This window comes from Eurytemora carolleeae, unplaced genomic scaffold, assembly GCF_000591075.1.
Source record: "Eurytemora carolleeae unplaced genomic scaffold, Eaff_2.0 scaffold2283, whole genome shotgun sequence".
In the NCBI taxonomy this organism is placed as follows: domain Eukaryota; kingdom Metazoa; phylum Arthropoda; class Copepoda; order Calanoida; family Temoridae; genus Eurytemora; species Eurytemora carolleeae.
This window is the reverse complement of record NW_019398172.1, coordinates 958-21418: the sequence shown is the minus strand read 5'-3', so window position 1 is coordinate 21418 and position 20461 is coordinate 958. Positions and strand designations below refer to the sequence as shown.

At 30.8% G+C, this 20461-nt stretch overlaps 1 protein-coding gene and 2 long non-coding RNA genes across 3 annotated transcripts; all 3 read left to right on the top strand.

Annotated features, from left to right (window-relative positions):
* LOC111716939 (uncharacterized) lies at positions 1-888 on the top strand. Its single transcript, XR_002768637.1, has 2 exons — positions 1-61; positions 686-888. It is a non-coding gene; the product is annotated as an uncharacterized LOC111716939 (long non-coding RNA).
* Positions 889-5954: 5066 nt separating this feature from the next.
* On the top strand, positions 5955-7616 carry LOC111716938 (uncharacterized). Its single transcript, XR_002768636.1, has 2 exons — positions 5955-6446; positions 7108-7616. It is a non-coding gene; the product is annotated as an uncharacterized LOC111716938 (long non-coding RNA).
* A 2380-nt stretch (positions 7617-9996) lies between these two features.
* On the top strand, positions 9997-19141 carry LOC111716937 (uncharacterized). The gene is made up of 10 exons (XM_023492447.1): positions 9997-10102; positions 13233-13307; positions 13741-13801; positions 14348-14455; positions 14819-14896; positions 15617-15676; positions 17447-17514; positions 17929-18001; positions 18398-18505; positions 18777-19141. Exons 2-10 carry the CDS (start codon positions 13249-13251, stop codon positions 18831-18833), a joined length of 672 nt encoding a protein of 223 aa, XP_023348215.1. The 5' UTR covers positions 9997-10102; positions 13233-13248; the 3' UTR covers positions 18834-19141.
* The last annotated feature ends 1320 nt before the right edge of the window (positions 19142-20461 follow it).

Here is a 20461-nt window from a genome sequence, read left to right as displayed (position 1 = left end):
TTATGATCTAATTGGGTTCTCCTGGAGCACAACTTTGCTTGTTATTCAAATGGGAATAGTGGTAAAATTTTGGATTTACTTTTGCATGGGAAACACCTTATCTGCATTAACTTCAGTAATTCTTGTTCTTGTGTAAATTATATTACTTCCTTTTGACTAACATTAGCGACCTATGATTCCCCCAACAGAGGGAGGTTAGGTTATTCGGATTCACCTTTGCATGGGAAACAACTGATCTTCAGTAACTGGAATTAATGTTCTTGTGTAAATTAATTTAACGCCTTTTGACCAACGTTAGCAACCTATGGTTCCACCAACAGAGGCCAGAGGGAGGTTAGATTACTTAAAGTCCCTTGAAACAGTTATGTAAAATAACCAAACATTCTGCATAGTTTTTGGGGAAAAAAATTGAAAATTTTCATCTCAAAAGACATTAAAATTCCTTACAACTTCAACCAATTTTTTCTACACAAGATCCCCTAAGTTTCTTAGTAAAATAATTATAAAATTCTTGAATTAACCTTCAGTCATAACATCTTTGGGATAGCAATTAAATGCATAAAATTGATGTCACAATTTACATTTGTAAATATTGCCGTCAAAACACTCATCTTAAAAGAAGAACAGTTCCTAAATAAGGGAACGGTGAAGTTATAAATTTTACAATATTATAATTATTTTTTAGACTATTGGAATACTGATCAGTTTCATGTTTCGAGCAAAACATACAGAATATCAATTGATTCAAGATTTTAGTCCTGAGTCAAGTCTATGACTAAAAGAAGAAAGAAACCAAAGCTAGTTACTAAGATTATAGAAAATGAAAACTTAGAACATGTGTGTAGAAAATTTAGCTATTGAATGTCCAATAAATGTCTTTAATTTACAGTTTGTTATTCAATATCTTTTAAGTGTTGAAAATGAAAATCGTATTGGAAAATTAGGAATTCTACCGAACATAAAATAGATGGGTAATTAAGAGTGGAGAGTATGCTAAAAGATTGGCATACTAAACTAAACAAAATATACTATTGCATATTTCATTGAAAATGATAAATACTAAAACATAGTCAATTGTATAGTAAAGTGAGCCCTGCAAGATAATGGTATAGGCAGGACTTACTGTAGATTCCACAACTCCTTCTATATTTACCCATTGTCGGACAAGATTGAATTTAATCATTTGCATGCCCCCAATGTAGTTCTAAAAACATAATAATTGGCTTTTCATGTTAAATTGCAAATAAATATAGTACCTCTGTAATGTATAACATCTATAAACTATAATGTTTAATATAACCTTGAATCTTTGATATGTAAATTATGAAAACTTATTTCTTACAAAACTTCAATAATAATACAAGGCATAAAAGTGAACACTAAACAATTTTATATCCAGTGCCCAGAGTGCCAAATGCATGCTTGTAGTGTACTATGAAATGTGGATGATCAATGAATTTTGAATAGAAATATTAGGGCTAGATCCCTCCCTAGAATTTAAAGTTCTAACAAAATTATTTTCCAAAAAGTTTAAATTATAAAAATCTGACATCTGAAAATGGGTCAAAACAAATTTTTAGTTTGTTACAGGAAAAAGTAGTAATTCAGGCATTGTGCCTGAGGTTTCAGGGAGTTAGCATAAAAGCCCGATTTTAAACCTTTAGAGAGGGCTATGGGTTTTTAGGAAAAGAAAATTTCAACAGGCTCAAAACCAATATTTTTGAGTTATGTAAATAAGGATAAGTAGCTATAAAACATTTTTTAGCTAAACCTCATTTTTTTGGTTGAAGTTGTTGTTTTTTTGTGTTGTTGATTTTTTAATTTAGAAGTTTTTCTTAATTTAGTTTTATTTAATTTGGTTTAAGACAACAAATTAATTAATAAAATGCTTAATCAAATTTGAGGATTCATTGAAATAAAATGTTTTGAGTAAATAAATTAATTTTTTATAAAAGAAAATGCAAGATTTAACATAATTCTCAGTGAAACCCCTCCTCTATCTAGTAGATGCAGTATTCAAAACTTGCCTTTGTACGATTAAAGTTCCTTCAGTTTTTGTTTACCCATCCTGAGGTGTAAGAAAAATAAAGATTTTTTTATGAAACTAGTTTTTCCAGTTAGACATTAAACCGGGTGTTTGGATGTCTGATGGTTTGTTCTTATCTGAAAGTTGAATGAAAAGTGCCCTGTTTTATTTTAATTGTTAATACTAAACATTTTCATTGTGTATTTAAAATATATCTGGCATTGTCATACTATTTGCCTCGTTAAACAATGGCAATCGTCTACAAGGAAAGGTTAGAAAAAATTCAGATTATTCGTTTTGATAAAAAACATTTTAGACAACATTACTAAAAATTGAACTTGATTGTCAAAAAATATTGTTTACGAAAATGATAGTTTTTCAATTTCAAAATAGCGTTTTTTTCCTAATAACAAAACAATCTTTTTAGAAAAAAATTAAACACAAAATGATTAACAACCCTACCTACCACTGCCTCAAATACTAAAATACTGGTTCACCATTTTTATCTCCAATTAAATGGACTGTTTTGCATAATTTCAAGTGACCTTCCATTTAAAGATGGATATCCACAATTCGCAACAGTACCTTTATATTCTTTAAATCTAGATTTAGTTTCCTGACAGGGTTTCCTCAACTTTTTATTAAACAATTTGGCTTTTCGTTTTCTCGATATTATAAGTGCTTTAGACATCCAGGGGTTAAAAGGTCTTTTTTTTCTGGAAGGATTTACATTTTTTCAGGGAATGAACATTCAAAACAGTTATCAATTGACTCAAAAAAATTATTAAATGCACTGTCCTGATCTCTATTCAGAAGAACATTTTCCCAATTTTTATTTTCTAACATTTTTTTTAATTTAAAATAGACTCAGAGTCAAACTTTCGAGTTTTCTGTTGGGACTTTTTTTCTATGAATTTATCTTTAAAATGTTGAATATAGAAAACAGGAAAATGATCAGAAATATCTGAAACAATAATGCCAGAATCAAAACTATCATCGGCAATGTTAGTGCAAATATGATCTAAAATGGTTGCTGAATTGTGACCTATTCTAGTAGGAAGAGTTATAAGAGGCAAAAAACTATTCTCAAGAAGTGTATCTAAATAAGTCTCTTCATCATAGTATTGACTAAAATATCCCACTGTAAGGGGGGGATGGGATATTTTTAACCAATGACAAAACATTCATGTTATCTCATTGTTTTTTTGTGCGCAAAACAATGTAGTAATATTCTTCTCTTAGGCACTTCTACGAGGGGTAAGTGTCTCTGCTTCTGGAATAGTTTTAGGTAAACTCAAAGAAAATTAGTCTCAATTGTTATATGATTTGTAGAATTGGACAAAACGTTGACTAACGGAAATTTTTTATTTGATTTACTCTAATATTCTGAAGAAGAATTCATTTTAAAGAGGAGGAAAAATTATTTGCTCCTGTAAGTCTCATTTTATCTTTTAAGGTTCAGCTTATGTTACTTCTTTCATAATAACCCCATTTACCAGCTATTTTGTAAGTAAAATTTTACCTTCATAATCTTTAGTTTAATTGGTAGTTTGTCTATTTGTCTTTATTTTCAGATATCACTTCTGAGTGCACAGAAGGTGTTTGCAATAGGATCTGTTTTGGGGGGTTTAGGAAATATTCTGTTTGGGTAACAATAAACTTTAAAGCTTAACCAACTCCCAATTAAAGTGGATTCTGTAAAATCTTTGATGGCAAAGTCTCTGAAAAAGTCATGTAAAGGGATAAAAATAGGAATTTTTGATAGTAAATTTTTCCATCTCCCTCACTGTACATTACAAAATTTCAAATTTGTTATTTGAGAAATAAATCTCTTGGAAAAAAACATAAATTTTACTATATTGCAGTATGTTTTTAATTTAGATTCATCTGTAGAATACTTCTTATTAATTTTAGATTTCTTGACAAAATTGACTCATCTGTAGAATTTTTTTCATTTTCTCTGTTTTCTCGGACAATTGGTGCTTTAGGAGAGGCTGTTGTTCTAAACGCTGCCTACCCTTTAGGTATATGATTGTACTTTTACTTAAAATTATAATATGTTATAGTCAAAAATATAAAAAAAATCATTGCCAGTTTTTTGGAGTTCTCAGAATCCAGTTGTATTTACTTCTTATCCTCTAATAATTTTAGCAACACAAATGTTTTCAGTGCAACATAGAGGAAAAGTTGTGGTAAGAATTATTTCATTTATTCAGTTGCTTTAATATTTACAACCATCGGCAATACCATTAGTATTTTCTATACACAATTATTGGTAGATATGTGCTTTATAAAAATTGTTAATAAATATGTTTTCATATAATCATTAGTCAATCAAAATTGATTCCAGGGAACACTGGATTTCTTCTTTGGGGTTGGGGGAATGGCTGGTCCCTCAGTAGGAAGCTTATTGTACAGTATTTCTGGTGGTTTTGCTCTCCCCTTTTGGACAACTGGCATCATAATGGTTGTGCTGGGAGCTAAGATGCTTTCCGGGAAGAAAAAAACACAGATAGAAGCTTCTACTACTCTTGAACACTTGTAAGAAAACATTTTTACAATTTCATGAACATTTTCTTTAAAGTTCAAGATACAATTTCTTGGATATACAAATATATTTCATTGAAGCATTTTGAAAAGACTTATTGGAAGGAGATTTCTCAGTTTTATATTTTATCTAACATAATCTGGCAAAAAGGAACTTGATGAACTATATATTAAAGTTAGTAATCTGTTCAGGGAATCTTCACCTTGGAAGAAATTGTTGAAATCTTCCGGTTTTATTGAAAACATCGCTTCTGTATTATTTGTTTTGGCACCAGCTACTAAATGGCATTCTGCATCCTTTGAACCGCATTTTATAGAATTGGTGAGCAAATTGTGAATGTAGGTAAATTTTAAATTGTAATAAGCAAAAAGACGGGTAATTTCACATCAATCATCAGTCTTTACTTGAAGAAGGCAGGTACAACCTTACTGTTACTAAAATTACCATTAGTATTTTCTGTCAAATCTTAAAACAATAACTATTACTAATCCTTACTTCTTTAACCTTAAACAGACTGGGGAGGGGGGGGGGGGCATTTGGCTCCCTCCCTCTGGTTTTTTTTTGTCCTAGCACTCACATTTTTACATCTTGTGACTTTTAATATATAGTAATTTAAAGGATATTTTGAAAAAAAAATATTTTTTTTAATCTATAGAATAGGGTACGCCCAGGGCAGAAAAAAATCTAAAATAGCCCATAACTTTTTTGTGACTAAAGCTACAGAAACATGTGTAACACTTTTTATATTTGTTTGAACTAAAAAAATATTTTTTTCATTTTTTTACCCTTTTTTAGGCATATTTTTTCATCCTCCCTAGCACCCAAACTATTAAAGTTATCGTCAATTTTTTTTTCTTTGAGCTGGCCATGAAAAATTCGGCTGTGATTATGCATTTCAACCCTATACCTATTCTCTAAGGCCTTTTTCTAGGAAGGAGTCGCCAAAGGCCCCCCCGGCTATACATAGATCCAAACCCCCAGCCTTTAAAGAGTTAAATGTACCTAACTAATACAAAGGAATTGAGTTTTTGTAACAAACTCTGGTTTTCTAATACCTATATTTTTTCCACCTGATGGTGTAAACCTTTGATATTTCAAACTTAGTTTCTTTCATCTAACAGAATTTATATTTTGAAATATCTAAGGTCTACGGCATTTGGTTGCAAAGATTTAGAGATGAGAAAATTATGGTTTGTGACAAAGACTCAATTTCTTTGCAGAAGGAAATGTTTAGTATGGAATTTCCCCCGAAGATGTTGGATTGATGTATATGGCAGAATTTGTGACCTATGCTATTGCAACTCCTGTATCTGGATTTGTTATTGATTGTGGATTCCCTTTAAAATGGATGCTTTTAGTTGGACATGTTGTGGTCATTTTTAACTCTAGAAGGTATTTATATCCCTGATAATGCAAAAATTTCCTTTCTAGATCCTAAAACTCAAGAAAAAATACTAAATGTCTCAACTTAAATTCCTCCGCTTACTCTTCCATACTTGTTAACATCCGAATATACAATTGAAATCATTACACAAAATTCTTCATTTTTGTTCGGTCCTACTTCTCAGGAAACTAATATAATACCCAGCTACTTTTCTGTAGAAGATTTAACTCTTATTCAATACTTCCTTAAACCTTATTATAATCCTACATATCAAATCTACTTTTCATTGGGTTCCACCTTGTTTCTTAGCTTCATTGTTCTCTTTTTCTTTTATACAAACTTTTTGTCCCAAAATCTAATCTCAAAAAACAATCTAAATATCTTGCATCCTTTCATAAATACAAACCTACAACTATCATTAAGATTAATAAATAATGTTGCAGGTTTCGTGCAGTTCCCTGCTCCTTCAAACCTCTTCACTCTTCTGCGTAAACAACTTCAATTTAAATATCTAATATTAAAATATAATTTTGCAACTCCTTGTATTATGACCTTGTGTATAAAATTTTTTTTTTGGTCTAAAAACGCGTTTAAAAACAAAATAAAAACAAAAATTAAAATAAAATGCACATCAATATTACTATTTAAATCTAATTTTAAGTTGAACCCTGTGCTACGTAACATTGCAATCTTTTATGTTTGTTACTGTATCTTGTCTCTTGTAACGTAATAAATTGATAATTGATTATTATGAATGTTTAAATGGCATTTTTTTTAAAAACCATGTATTATATTACTTTGCTACGTTGTATGTTTGTTTCTAAGATTTGTGTCTTGTTCGCAAAATAAATTGAAAAACAAATTACTCATTTCCAAAAATGAAAGATAATCGCTTATAAACATTGTCAACTACCCCTTCAGAATTTTAAAATTTAACAAATATTTTCTTAATCCGTGGCAGATTTGTTCAAATAAAAATTCTACTAAATTCTACAAACTTTAAACTCTGTAATTTTATATTCCCAGTTTTACTTCATCTGTGCGTCCACCTGCGCATAAACATTCCCGACTAATAAACAAATCTTAACAAATCTGCGTTTATTAATTTCACATTAATTCTCACTCTTTCATTGTAAACTTTCTTTCCAGGATAGGTATTTAACTCTTCTTCTGATGCCTTGACTTTAGCCGCTCACTCCTTCTCACATTCCCATCCTTCTAACCTTCAAAAGAAATCCAGAACCTTCCCAGCACATTTAATCTCCACCTCTTACCCTTGAGACCTCCGTCATTACTCCTAAGCAATCAAAACCTAACACTCCCTGTCCTAAACCTCCTAAGTCTACACCTTTTTTTCAAATCTGTTGATTCCATTCCAGTCCTCTATCAACCTGTCCTAGAGGCGTCCGTGTCACAACATATGATGAATGCTATCATTGCTTCCCACCAAGTGTTACCACAGGTTATTTCTTTAACTGGTTGTAAATCTTTCATTTTCTCACAAAAAAACTGAAAATCATTTGTTTTTACAGCAGAAATATATTATGCATGTATATTTCAACTTCTCCTTTTCAACTATTTCCTTTGAATTTAAATTTAGCAAATATTTTCTTAATCCGTGGCAGATTTGTTCAAATGAAAATTCAATATCCAAAAAATTTTTTCCCTACAGTTTAATTCAATATTTCCAGACTCCATCGGCGCCCCTTGATAAGCCTTCTTTAAAATACTCCCATAATTTTATACTCTTTTCTTTTACTTATAACTTCACTAAATTTGTCAATAGGGAGTAATGCACTTACGTTACAATTTCGTCATTCCTCCTAAGCAATCAAAACCTAACACTCCCTGTCCTAAACCTCCTAAGTCTACACCTTTTTTCAAATCTGTTGATTCCATTCCAGTCCTCTATCAACCTGTCATAGAGGTGTCCGTGTCACAACATATAATGAATGCTATCATTGCTCCCCACCAAGTGGAACCATAGGTTATTTCTTTAACTGGTTGTAAATCTTTCATTTTCTCACAAAAAAACTGAAAATCATTTGTTTTTACAGCAGAAATATATTATGCATGTATATTTCCACTCTTCCTTTTCCAACGATTTCCTTTGAATTTTACATTCAACAAATATTTTCTTAATCCGTGGCAGATTTGTTCCAATGAAAATTCAATATCCAAAAATTTTTTTCCCTACAGTTTAATCCAATATTTCCAGACTCCATCCGCGCCCCTTGCTAAGCCTTCTTTAAGATACTCCTATAATTTTATACTCTTTTCTTTTACTTATAACTTTACTAAATTTGTCAATAGGGAGTAATGCACTTATGCACAATTCTAACTTACTTAAAATATTAACAATTAACATGCCCACACCTAACTTAGCAATTGTTCAGGCATAATCCAATCCTAAATATACCTTACAAACAGCCTTACTTAAATAATATTTTAAAACAAGTTTAAACAATTAATATTGTTACAGTTTAAACTCTTAAACTTATTTTTCTATCAATGCCCAACACTATTGTAAAAAAAAATTACATTATATTGTTACAGTTCAAACCTTTGAAAATTATTTTTCTATCAATGCCCAGCACTATTGTAAATTATATAATATTGTTACAGTTCAAACTCTTAAACTTATTTTCTATCAATGTCCACCACTATTGTAAATTATACTATATTGTTAAAGTTCAAACTTTTAANATTGTAAATTATATTATATTGTTACAATTCAAACTTTTAAAATTATCAATGCCCAATACTATTGTGAATAACATTATGTCAACACTAGTTATTATTATTCATCTAACATATTTGTACTTTAGAAATCAGCAGAGACTTCTTAATGATGTTCTTATCTCTTCACCTGAGATGCTCCACCAAAGAATTACCAGTGTGCATCAAAACAGAAGTCAACAAAAGATCATGGTCCAGCCTTCGGTGCTTCAAGTCATTTACGATTACATCACAAGGAGATGCCCCAGCCCCTATCAAGTCAATAATTGATAACTGAAAGCATCTTTACTCAAGAAAATACACTGTCCTCGTTATCCGGAATGGTAGCAACCTTTGCATTACCTTTATTGGAGATTCCGAGATCCAGTATAGAGAATACCGTAACGGCAGTTGAACAAAACTTACATGCTCCGCCTCAAATGAGCTGTTTAACCCTCAAAATGAAGAATTCAAAGAACTACTATCCATGCAGGAGAGTGAGATAACCTCATTAAAATCTTCATAAACTATAACATTTCACTGGAACAGGAACACTTTATGGCACAAATATTCACGACTCGTAACTCATGTTGCGAAATACAGAAATATCCTACATCGGGAACCGAGACCGAAGACTCATCTTCCGAAGAAGAAACCGAGAATGACAGTGGAACTGATACTGCAAGAGACCACAATAACAACACTGTTCAAATCATCACCTTCGGAGAGTACTCTTTTGGAGTCACTCTGACTCCAGAAGGTGATATTGAAGAAGTAAGAAGAATAACGAATTATACCAACTAAGAGCTCGTTTAAAATCTGCGACTCTCTGCCTCCCTTCAATTGGATCAGTTTCTGTTCATTTTCTTCCATTCAACAATATCTGCCTGCAGTTTTCTCTTATCTGAAGTGATCATCAAGGCAAATGCTTGTTAGCTGGGACAGTATGTTATAATCTCCAAGATTATAATTCTAACGATATTTTCTATCAAAACAACTGTTTTGCTCCTACTGGAGATGAGATAAATGACAGAGAGGATTCTCATAAGATATTCAGCATCGATGGAGACCATTTCCTTTTGTTACTCTGGACAATCAAGAATCAAGAAAATTTTACTTAGTTTACAGAAATATATGTTTTGTATTCATTGTACATGTTTTCCCCCTTCCCCTCCTATTCTATCTTTATAATCTCTGAACTATAAATTGAGCTCATTCTTACAATTTCTACCTTCACAAGCCTTATATTTTTATCATCATTGTGCAATATGCATATTCTAGAACGTTCTCTCTTTTACAAACCATGAAATATGCCCTAGTTTTTTCATCATCATTATGCAATACCCGGCCGTATAAAAAGGCCACTTTTTCCTAATAGATTCAGTCTGGGGTTCACAGGCAGAACTACTACTACTCTTCTAACCAGGTTCCTCTATATATTTATATTCCCCTAAACCCTCCCTCTCTAAAATCTTCTTGTTTTTAACTTAACCTTTGTTTTTAACTTAACATTTTTATGCATATTTTTATACTTGTAAATTTTTCTTATAAACTGGGCTAGTTTTAAACTTATGTATTTTTATGCACCTTTCGTACTTGTTCGAATTTTGTCAAATTTTTAACTCGCAAATATTATATGTCAATAAATCAAACTTTAATTCCTGTTATTTAATTCTGCGAGCACACTGTTGAATATTAGAAGTCTTATAATTTCATTAAAAGGTTTACTTGATACTTAGACTGAAATCTATCAAATTTTAAATTGTTTGCTTTGATTCAAATATTCGAAAGAACTTTACATACTCAACATAGTTGAGTAAAGTAGTCTCAACATTTAGTAGTAATTAAGTAGTAGAAGAAAAGAATCACAATATAAAGTGGTGCAAGAAGAAAGTAATCCCAACATCAGTTCCATCAAGACTGTGAAAGTGAAAGCACTGATACATCTTTTGTTCCATCTCAAAAGGGTAAAACCCTTTTAATTTTTTTAGATTGGTTTTGCACTACAAATGATTTGTTTTTTCTTTTTGCAATAGTTTTTCCTGTGATTATCTATAAAACCTAATGTAAGATAAATTTTGTACTTCTATATGTTTTTTTTTGTTATATTTTGTATTTGATATATTTTTTAAAATAGGCCCCCACACAGTAATTTTTTTATCCTAAACTCATTTATGCCCCAACTCTTAAACTCAAATTCCACCACAACATTTTTCAATATAAATTCATATTCTTTTTTTTGGCCCCTTTCTTAAAAAAATGTCCCAAATTGGATTTTTTAAATTATACTCACACATTCTTATTCAAATTGCCCCACCTGCATCAAACTTAAATTTGCGCCCATTTTTAGAATGCCTTCAAATATTTATAATTTAAATTTATCTTTATCCCCAAATGTTTTATATTAATAAACCCAACTTTAATGTAATTAATTACTCCAAAATTTAAGAAGTTTTGCGCCCAACCCTTTGATTAAAAAAGCCTCTTCACATTCTTTGAAAATTACCTTAAATAAAAAAATTGCCCATTAACAAATTTGCCCAAACTGAAAAAAGCCCCCAAAACAAATATTGCCCCTAAAACATAGATTAAAGATTTCTCCAAACTGGAAATTGCCCCCCAAAATAGTAAAATTTGCTGTGAAATATACAAATTTAAGATTTTTCCTACCCAAACTTGCCTCAAACTGAAAAGAATGCCCCTAAATAACATTTTTTAGTATATGTTTCAGAAGTAGTTTTATCATGATTGAGTATAAAAGATATTTTTCTGTCCNCCCCAAAAATGTTAAGGGGTTGTGAGGCTAATGGTCAGATATCAATAATGTTTTAAAACAAAAAGTTCAATCTAAAGTTTAATATGATTATATAGAAAGCTGCTCTATGATATGATGAACCAATATCAGTTGAGCAAAAGTATTCTTACAGGTATAATAAAACATGTATTCATAACATTTATTAGAGAAAAATATTTATTGATAGATTCCTAACATTTTTTTCTTTAATTAGTGGTTATAACGGGAAACATTTCAAGAACATCTTTTTAAACTCCACCAAGTTAGAACCAGCAAACTTAAAATTCATTTAATTTGCAATAATTGCAACTGCAATGGAATATTTCTAGACATGAAAGGCCTTTTTTATGCCTACTGCAGAAACTATAGAAAGCCACTAAACTGTATTTTTACTGGTTGCCACGTACATTTTCAAATCTTTCGAGCAATGTATAATTTCTACCAGCCAAAATCAAACTTCTGATGATAAAAAACAAACCATAAACCACATCTCTACATTTGGATAAAATTAATTTAGGCTGTTTTCAAGAGATGCATTGAAATTCAGACTTTTCTTTGATCAGTGCTGCAGTCTTTTTTGCCTCACTACCTCATTTACACTTCTTTGAAGCCCTAGTTATGTACATTTTATGACTATAAAGTGCTTTTCTAGTTCAACTGTTAAGAAGTAAATTTGCCAAATTCTCATTAAATTTTAAGTAAAAGCTTTCAACCTGTGAAGCACCGTTAGCTGCGCTTATAAAGGAGCATTATACAACTCAGAAACCGACGTTTTTTACTTATTGAATTTATTTTAACATTTGAGTAATTTTAAACTTATATTATCCATTTAAACTTATGAAAGTTTTTGACAGATATTAATAAAACTTATGACACAATTTGCATGGCATAAAATGAAATCATTGTAAAACCTATGTGGACAATGAAAAAGTCTCCTCTGCCACCATCAAAGATAAATTTAAAAATCTACAGAACTCGACACCCCCCACCCCTAAACTGGAAACGGAACTTGTACACTGTACAGTTGGAGCCTGTCACACCTCCAAGTGTACACAAAATACCTGTGCACTCACTTTATTATCAGTCTACTTGTAACCTTGAATCAAAGAAGAACTAAAATCAAGGATATGGTCCCAGATGAGGAGTGAAGTCCAAGATGTTCTCTCTTGGTTCTTGGAAGATGGACACCGAGATTATGCAGTAAAAATTGAACCTGACTAGAACAAACTAAATTCTTAGATATCTGCGTACAATTTTTGTATAAAAAATCTCGTCGAAAAAGGGTTTGAAATCACCCTGTTTTTAAGCTTAACTAGGTTTTACAATCATAAGTTAAAATTACTTTTTTGAAAGTTTTAATATTATTGTTTAAAGGGACTAAAGACATTATTATAATTAACCCTCCAATCTTATAAAACTGGGTTTCCATGAAAAGCAAATTGCGCGCTATTTATACTGTGGAACATATTTGCTTGCAAGTTGCGAATTCCGAAACGCCTGAATGCAAAATTCCAAGGTTTTGAAAATAGAAAGAATAAGCAATTTTGTGCATGAAAAATCTGCTCAAATAAAGGATGAATGGACGATCCTTGTTTTTTTTATCTAAAAGTTGATGGATTCATATATCCTGCAGAGACAGTAAACAAGTTTGCAGAATGTAACACTATTAAGGAGTTGCAGCTAGGGACTTAAATATGTATTGTGCAGGTTTATAAACACACCAACTAATTTTGCATGTCAGAATTTTTTTTGACTGTTGTAGGTCTAGGAATTACAAAATGACCGCACTGGTTAGGTTTATGCCCTTCTTGCTGCTAGCAGTTGCTGTAGAGGGAAGGTAAGCTTATAAACACTCTTTACGTAGTGCCAAGTAACCGTCCATCCATTTAAAAAGTAACCATGAATGATTTACAATGATACACTTAACATCTATATCTCAGTACCAAAAAGAAGAATTTTTTCTCGTTTTTTAGCAAAATCTGTTGTTCTTTGTTTTGGTGCAAAAATCACTTTTTTTAAACGCAGTTAAAAATTAACAATTTAGAAAGAAAACAAGAATTATCCATAAATGTTTACTTTGGCACAGGTTTTTAGGATACTGTTGTTAATTGGGCATAAAACTCATTAAATGGAAAGTCACAAAATCGCAACACCATGCAGTCCCTTTAAACATAAATAAGTTTACACAAACATAATAACATCTGTGATATTGATATCAATTTTTTTCTACAAAAAAAGCTAAAAATCTGAATTATCAAATATTTGTATAGAATGTATAGAAAGAACGGACATATTTATAAAACAACATGGAATCAAGCAGTTCTCAATCAGGAAAATAACAATTATAAATCATACACATTATATAAACATTAGATGACAAGTTCTATATCGTCTAGGCTCCATTATTTCTAAAACACTATTTTTGTTTAGTATAACTGAGAATCATTTTAACACCGAAAACTATTAGGCTGTCATTTTTTTAACATTAAAAATTGACATGATATTGAGAAATTTGTCCAGATTCCAATTTATCAAAACAAATATATTTTGAAAACACAAAGAGTAAAATTGCATTTTGAAAAGCTCACATTCTACATTTTTTTGGTAAATTCTTTCTCAATATTCTCTCCATTATCTGAAATCAAAGACAATTTTCATGTCGTCTCCTAATTCCCATGGTTATTGGGACACCCGTATAATAACTGTGCAAAAATGGTAAAAGATACCACAAAAAATTATGCCACGTGTAGACTAAGGGGTGAACTCGGTGAACATAAGTACAGACGATATCACATAACCACATTTATTAGGATCAGTGAATAATGACATTATTTTCAGAAAATTTCTGCAATTAGTCTTTAAATTGTTAAAAATTAGATAACAGAAGATGGTCCTATATGCTGTGCAGGCCTCTGCAATATGAAGAAGGAACACTGCAACTCTTTTCATTACAACACAACTTCAAACATCTGCTCTTTGGCAAATGTAAGAATTATATTTGCTTTTTAATTAGAAAATATGGTTGTATTTGGTCAAGGGTTTCCGGAGGAAGCAAACTATTGCGCAAAATTTTATATAATGTTTGTATTTGTGATAACTTTTCCTCAGGGTTTCCAATCGCAATTCCTTTGAACGGAATTGCGTGTAGTTTGTAGGGTCGCAATTGCGTGCAAGTAAAATCCACTTGCGTTGGAAACCTATACAGTTTTCCTGGGATTTTTTACTCAAAGTCAATTTTTCAACTTTGGCAATTTCTTTTGCATAATTTGGGCATTTTTTTTGCACAGAAGCTATTTTCACTCAAAATTTTTATCCAAACTTTAATTATAATGTTAATAAAATGTTCAGTTGACCAAACTTGAAGATGTGATTATTGCTGAAAATGGTATTGATGTCTTCATGGATCTGGAATTCCTGAAACACCTGGTGGGTTTAATCCTTATCCTATCACCCTTTATCCTTTTCATCCTTTATCTATTCATGTCTTCATTTTTATCACACTGACCTTGATGTAGAGATTTGTCAGTTTTGTGAACAAACAAAATGAGTCATACTGATCTTCAGAAAATTAAGCGATGATGAAAGAACAAATTGGATTGTTGGGATAAATTACAAAATAAAAGTTTTAAAAATATAAAACTCCAGAAAAAAACCATTACGCTGAACTAACATTTTAATTAAACAACTGTTCAGTTAGTTAAAAAATAAAAAGTTGGAAAACCAAAATAATTCTGAAAATAAATGAATTCAAATTATTTCTGAATTACTTTTAAAAAACGAACGAAATGTTTGTTTATTGAATGATGAAAAAACAAATTGATAATAAATCAGTTTCCATTTTTTGCAAGAATTTTCATTAGAGTAGGGATAGGCATCATTTTGGTATTTATTTTTCAATGCTTTAAAACAAACTATTGATTTTCAAAACAATTGTTTTGTATTGTTTCAAAACAAAAAACTATTGAAAAAATCGTTTGGCAAAAATCTAAAACAACTTTTAAATTCAAAACAGAAAATGAAAAAAGATTCTGAATTTTATATAAATATATAACATGTGTATAGCCATACAAAATTGGACCGTTTTGACATTATTGGATACAAAAAAAACAGATAGACAAGCAAAGATTCATAAATCTATATTTCTAGGTGTCTGAGTGCCCTGCAGATAAGCCATACCCATTTGACAATCGGAGCAAATGTTGTGAGGTATTCTAATTCAGATTATGCTCTCTGTCTCAGGGGACATGATATCATGAATATCAAGTTCAAGTTACGCAACTTCACTTTGTGAAGAACAGAACAGATGATGTTTAAATGACGGGCGGATTTTTGGTAATGTCAATTTGGTAATGACAATTTGGTAATGACAATTTGGTAAGATCACAAAAGTGACAAATAGGTAATGACAAATTGGTAACTACAAAAAAGTGTCAATTTGGTAATGACAAATTGGTAAAGTCATAAAAGTGACAATTTAGTAATGACAATATGGTAACTACAAAAAAGTGACAATTTGTTGATAAAAGTTAAATTTAATTCAATTTAATGTTTAATAATTTGCTGTTTCTCACATTATTTAGGGTTAGGTTAGGTTTTGGGCCGAGCGCTGCGGCTAGAATGGGCTAGGGGGCCGAGCGCTGCAGCCTATTACAAATTTAATAATGTGCTGTTTCTCTCATTATTTTGGGTTAGGTTAGGTTAAGACAATTTCTGGGTGAGCTCTATGGCTAGAATGGGCTAGGGGGCTGAGTGCTGTGGCCTATTAAATGTTAAATAATGTGCTGTCTCTCTCAGTATTTTGGGTTAGGTTAGGTTAGGTTAAGACAATTTATGGGCCGAGAGCTGCGGCTAGGGGGTTGAGTGCTGTAAGCTATTAAATGTTAATTAATGTGCTATTTCTCACATTATTTTGGGATAGGTTAGGTTAATACAATTTCTGGGCCGAGCGCTGCGGCTAGGATGGGCTAGGGGCCAAACACTGCATCCTCTTAAATGTTAAATGTTGATTATAAAATGGACAGTTTGGTAACTACATATAAAAAGTAACATTAATAACTTCCTAACATTGACATACATAAAGTACGTTCTTGTTGAATCTATTAAATCCTTCTGAATCTTGTAACATTTTGCCACCCCTAGAAGGGGTGATAAATAAGTAATTCATGAAAATATTGCGACTTTTACAATTATTTTTGGCGCATTTCTTTTGTGCAGCAATAAAAGATTCCTAGAATAAATAATCTGCAATTGAATATAAAACTAAAAATTAAACAATTTTTACATAATGTCACTTTTATGACGTTACCAAATTTGTATTACCAAATTGTCACTTTTTTGTTGTTACCAAATCGTCATTACCAAATTGTCCTTACCAAATTGTCACCTTACCAAATTGTCATTACCAAATTGTCATTACCAAATTGTCATTACTTGTTGTTACCAAATCGTCATTACCAAATTGTCCTTACCAAATTGTCACCTTACCAAATTGTCATTACCAAATTGTCATTACCAAATTGTCATTACAAAATTGACATTACCAAAAATCCGCCCATCGTTTAAATATTTAATCATGAGTTAATAAATTTATAAAAATAAAAATTTCCTTTTCAAAATTCAATTATAGTCTTAATTAATTTTTCCAAAAAATTTTTTTTTCCAAATTGATAACTAAATTTATAAAAATGAGAAATGAAACCATTTCTAATTATTCCAGTTGCATCAAACGGGGTTAGGTGATTATTTATATATAATGAAGAGGACTTTTGATATCAATTTTGATTTTGTCAAGATTTTATACAGCATTGATCCATGAAAACATGGAATCAAAGAGAATCTGTCAATCAAAAAGCTTTTCTTTATTTTGTTGCAATTTTGTAACTCGGAAAAAGCTTGTAAACAATTAAAACTTGAATATAAAATTAATCTTTATTATATTGATGTAATCACCTACCCCTGTATGAAAATATGTTTAAGGAGAACCTAGAGGAAAACTATTCATCCAAGTTTCCCGGAGTACTAACTCAAAAAAGCAAATCTTGCAGGTAAGAAGCATTAAAAGACCCAAAAATTAATTATTCCACAATAATAGAAACTTTTTACTTAAGTTGACATTAACAGGGTGAAAGAAATTAAATTAAAATAAACCCATCACATTTCATGGGAACTTGCATTAACAAATTTTATTTCTTATTCACAGCATGACCTTCACTTTAGCACCAATGAAGAATCTAGAAAAGGTGTAAAATCTGTAAATATCCTTCTATGTCTCTCTGCAAAATGTCACTTTGATAGAAAACTTGAAAATGATCAATTTTAGTTAGATAATACGATTATCTTATACATTTTAGGTCAGATTAAAGTTTAAAGGTTACATTTTGTGAATGAATAATACACAACATCTGTGCTTTATGATATATTTGTATTACAATATCATTATAAAAATATTTTTGTTTTAGTGGAACCAGTGTGGCATGTATATCAGGAATATGCAGAAGGAGCAAAACTGTTGAAACAGTTAACCCATTTCATGTATTGAACTTTAAATGCAAATCTTGATTATAAAAGTCCAAAAATTGGAGTTGTGGTGTCATCAAAATTTTTGATATTAAATCCAATTTTAAGAATATGAGTTAACCATATCTGAATCACTTAGGTTCGATGGTTTTATTTGAGAATATGGTTTTTAATATCCAAGAATGTCAATGCTCCATGCATTCTAAATTAAATAGATATAAATCCAAGCCACAGGACAAGCTAGACAGAATTGGTAAAAATGAATCATTGAATCATTAAAGTGTAGTAAATCATGGAGTGGAACTAATCCATGTACACTACTAGGATAAGATTGAGTCAGTACAAATTTAGAAGACATTCCTAGATAGAAGTGCATGTTTGACTGGATTTATGTGTGGGTAAATTGTTAAGGTTTTGGACTTTGATTTGATTGGTGACAACGTTATTGAAGTTTCCCGTACTTCAAAATCTAGTGCTGATGAATGCCGCATAGAGTGCGACAAAGCTGGAAATTGCGAGGTAAAGAAAATACTTTGTACTGTTAACAATCTTTTTCCCAACTATTGAACAAAACAATATTACACTATTAAATCCCTGAATGACCCTAATGGTTACATTTCAACCCTGAAACTAGGGTCCCAATTGTAGATTGCAGCCATAGAATTGCCAATTTTTCTGCCTAAAAGTTGCAGATTTACACCTGTGTAGACCCAGACTGTCCAAAAGTCTGACTAGGACAGTCTTTACAACTAGTTAAGTCATTCTTTTCTTTAATATAACATATTTATAGACATCAGATAAGATCCCAGCAGGGGGCTATGCAGAAAACAAGCTAGAACCAGACTAAAAATATTTCTAATTGAGATATCCTATTTTCCCACAAGTTTAAGTTTGGGTTTATGGGAGAGAGTGTCCTAAGAAAGACAGGAAGAAGAATTTGTTTCTATCTTCCTGTCTTTCTTTATATCTTTTTATCTATGTCATGGATTTATGATCTTGAACCAGATGTTAAAGTTTCAGACACCTCCCCTTTCTATGAAAAAACTGTCTTCTCCCCCATGTCTTTTAGCTGTTAGAGGATCTTAGCATGTTTGGTCAAATTTTCAGTCAAAATTAGCGAGATCTAGTTTAAGCTGTTTTGATTGCGACTTATTTTGACTATGCAACTTAAATATGCTTTTTTGTTTAACAAAATTTCATAAAAATTCCTCACAAATTTAATGAGAAATAACAAAAATGTAACAAATTATTTGCAGTTTTAAATAGATAACTGGAGTTCTAAAGTTATAATTTAATAACATATATATACTTACTGCAAATTTCCACTGACAAATTTTGCCTGTTTTTTGTAATATCTTATTTTGTTTCTTGGATTTTCTTTTAATGTTCCAAAAATATTTTTGAATTTTTTTAATTGACATTTTTTATGTCTAATAAGATACGAACAAAAATAAAAGTTTAATATTTTTTTTCCAAAACATAGATAATCCTATTTTTTTGGTTGGGAAGGGGAGGAGTAGAAGTTAAGTATATGGAAGAATATCACAGATATAGCTAGGAACTGATTTTGAAATACATGGGTTGACCACCAAGCAACCAAGAGGCAGGGGGAGGTGTAACTGTATTATTTCTTGGAAATAATTCCTAGCTAGGCGAGGGGTGTGGGGCTTTTTTTGACAATCTATCAACCAATACCAAACAATTGATATCATAATGTTATAACCATAATTTTTTATATTTCAATTACCTATAGCCAATTTCTTAGACGCTCTACCTTTGGTAGAACCATAGTCACACTACGGTTACGCTTTACCAGAGTAGTGTAGATAGATAGATACAACCTATAGTTGTACCTATGGTTAAATGAAAAAGAAATTGGCCCCTAATCTAATTGGGAATAATAAGAAAATTTAAGAAGAATGAATCATTTTTAAAAATTGAATATGGCTAAAACATAAATATTGCTAAGATTTATGAGTATTATGTGTGTATTTTGGCGTTAAAGCTTGGAGATGAACTAATATGATATGGAATGCACTGTAAAAAAAATGTTGAAGACGACCAAATCTTATAATTAAAACTAAAATGGGCATTACTTCTAGAGTGCGTTGATTTAAACCAGAAGGCAAGCAATATCTATAGAACATTAAATATTTTTTGATTTATTTATTTATCTACCAATAACAATTGGTCTCATTTTAAAATTTTCAGATGGCTGATAATTACTCTTTCTATACGTCCTATCACAACCCCACACTTAGCCTGAGCATTGTTTTAAGGTTTGAAAAAAGTGTATGGAACTATTATGTCTTTTAAATTTTAACGGAAAATATTTATAGCTGTCATTATACATGGGAATTAAGTCTTTAAAATTGCAAAGCGTTTTATTTTCCCTGGAACTCCACAATTTAAAAAAAATATCATTAGTTGAACAGTTTCTTAATATGATTAGTTGGTATCAATTTTGAACATGGA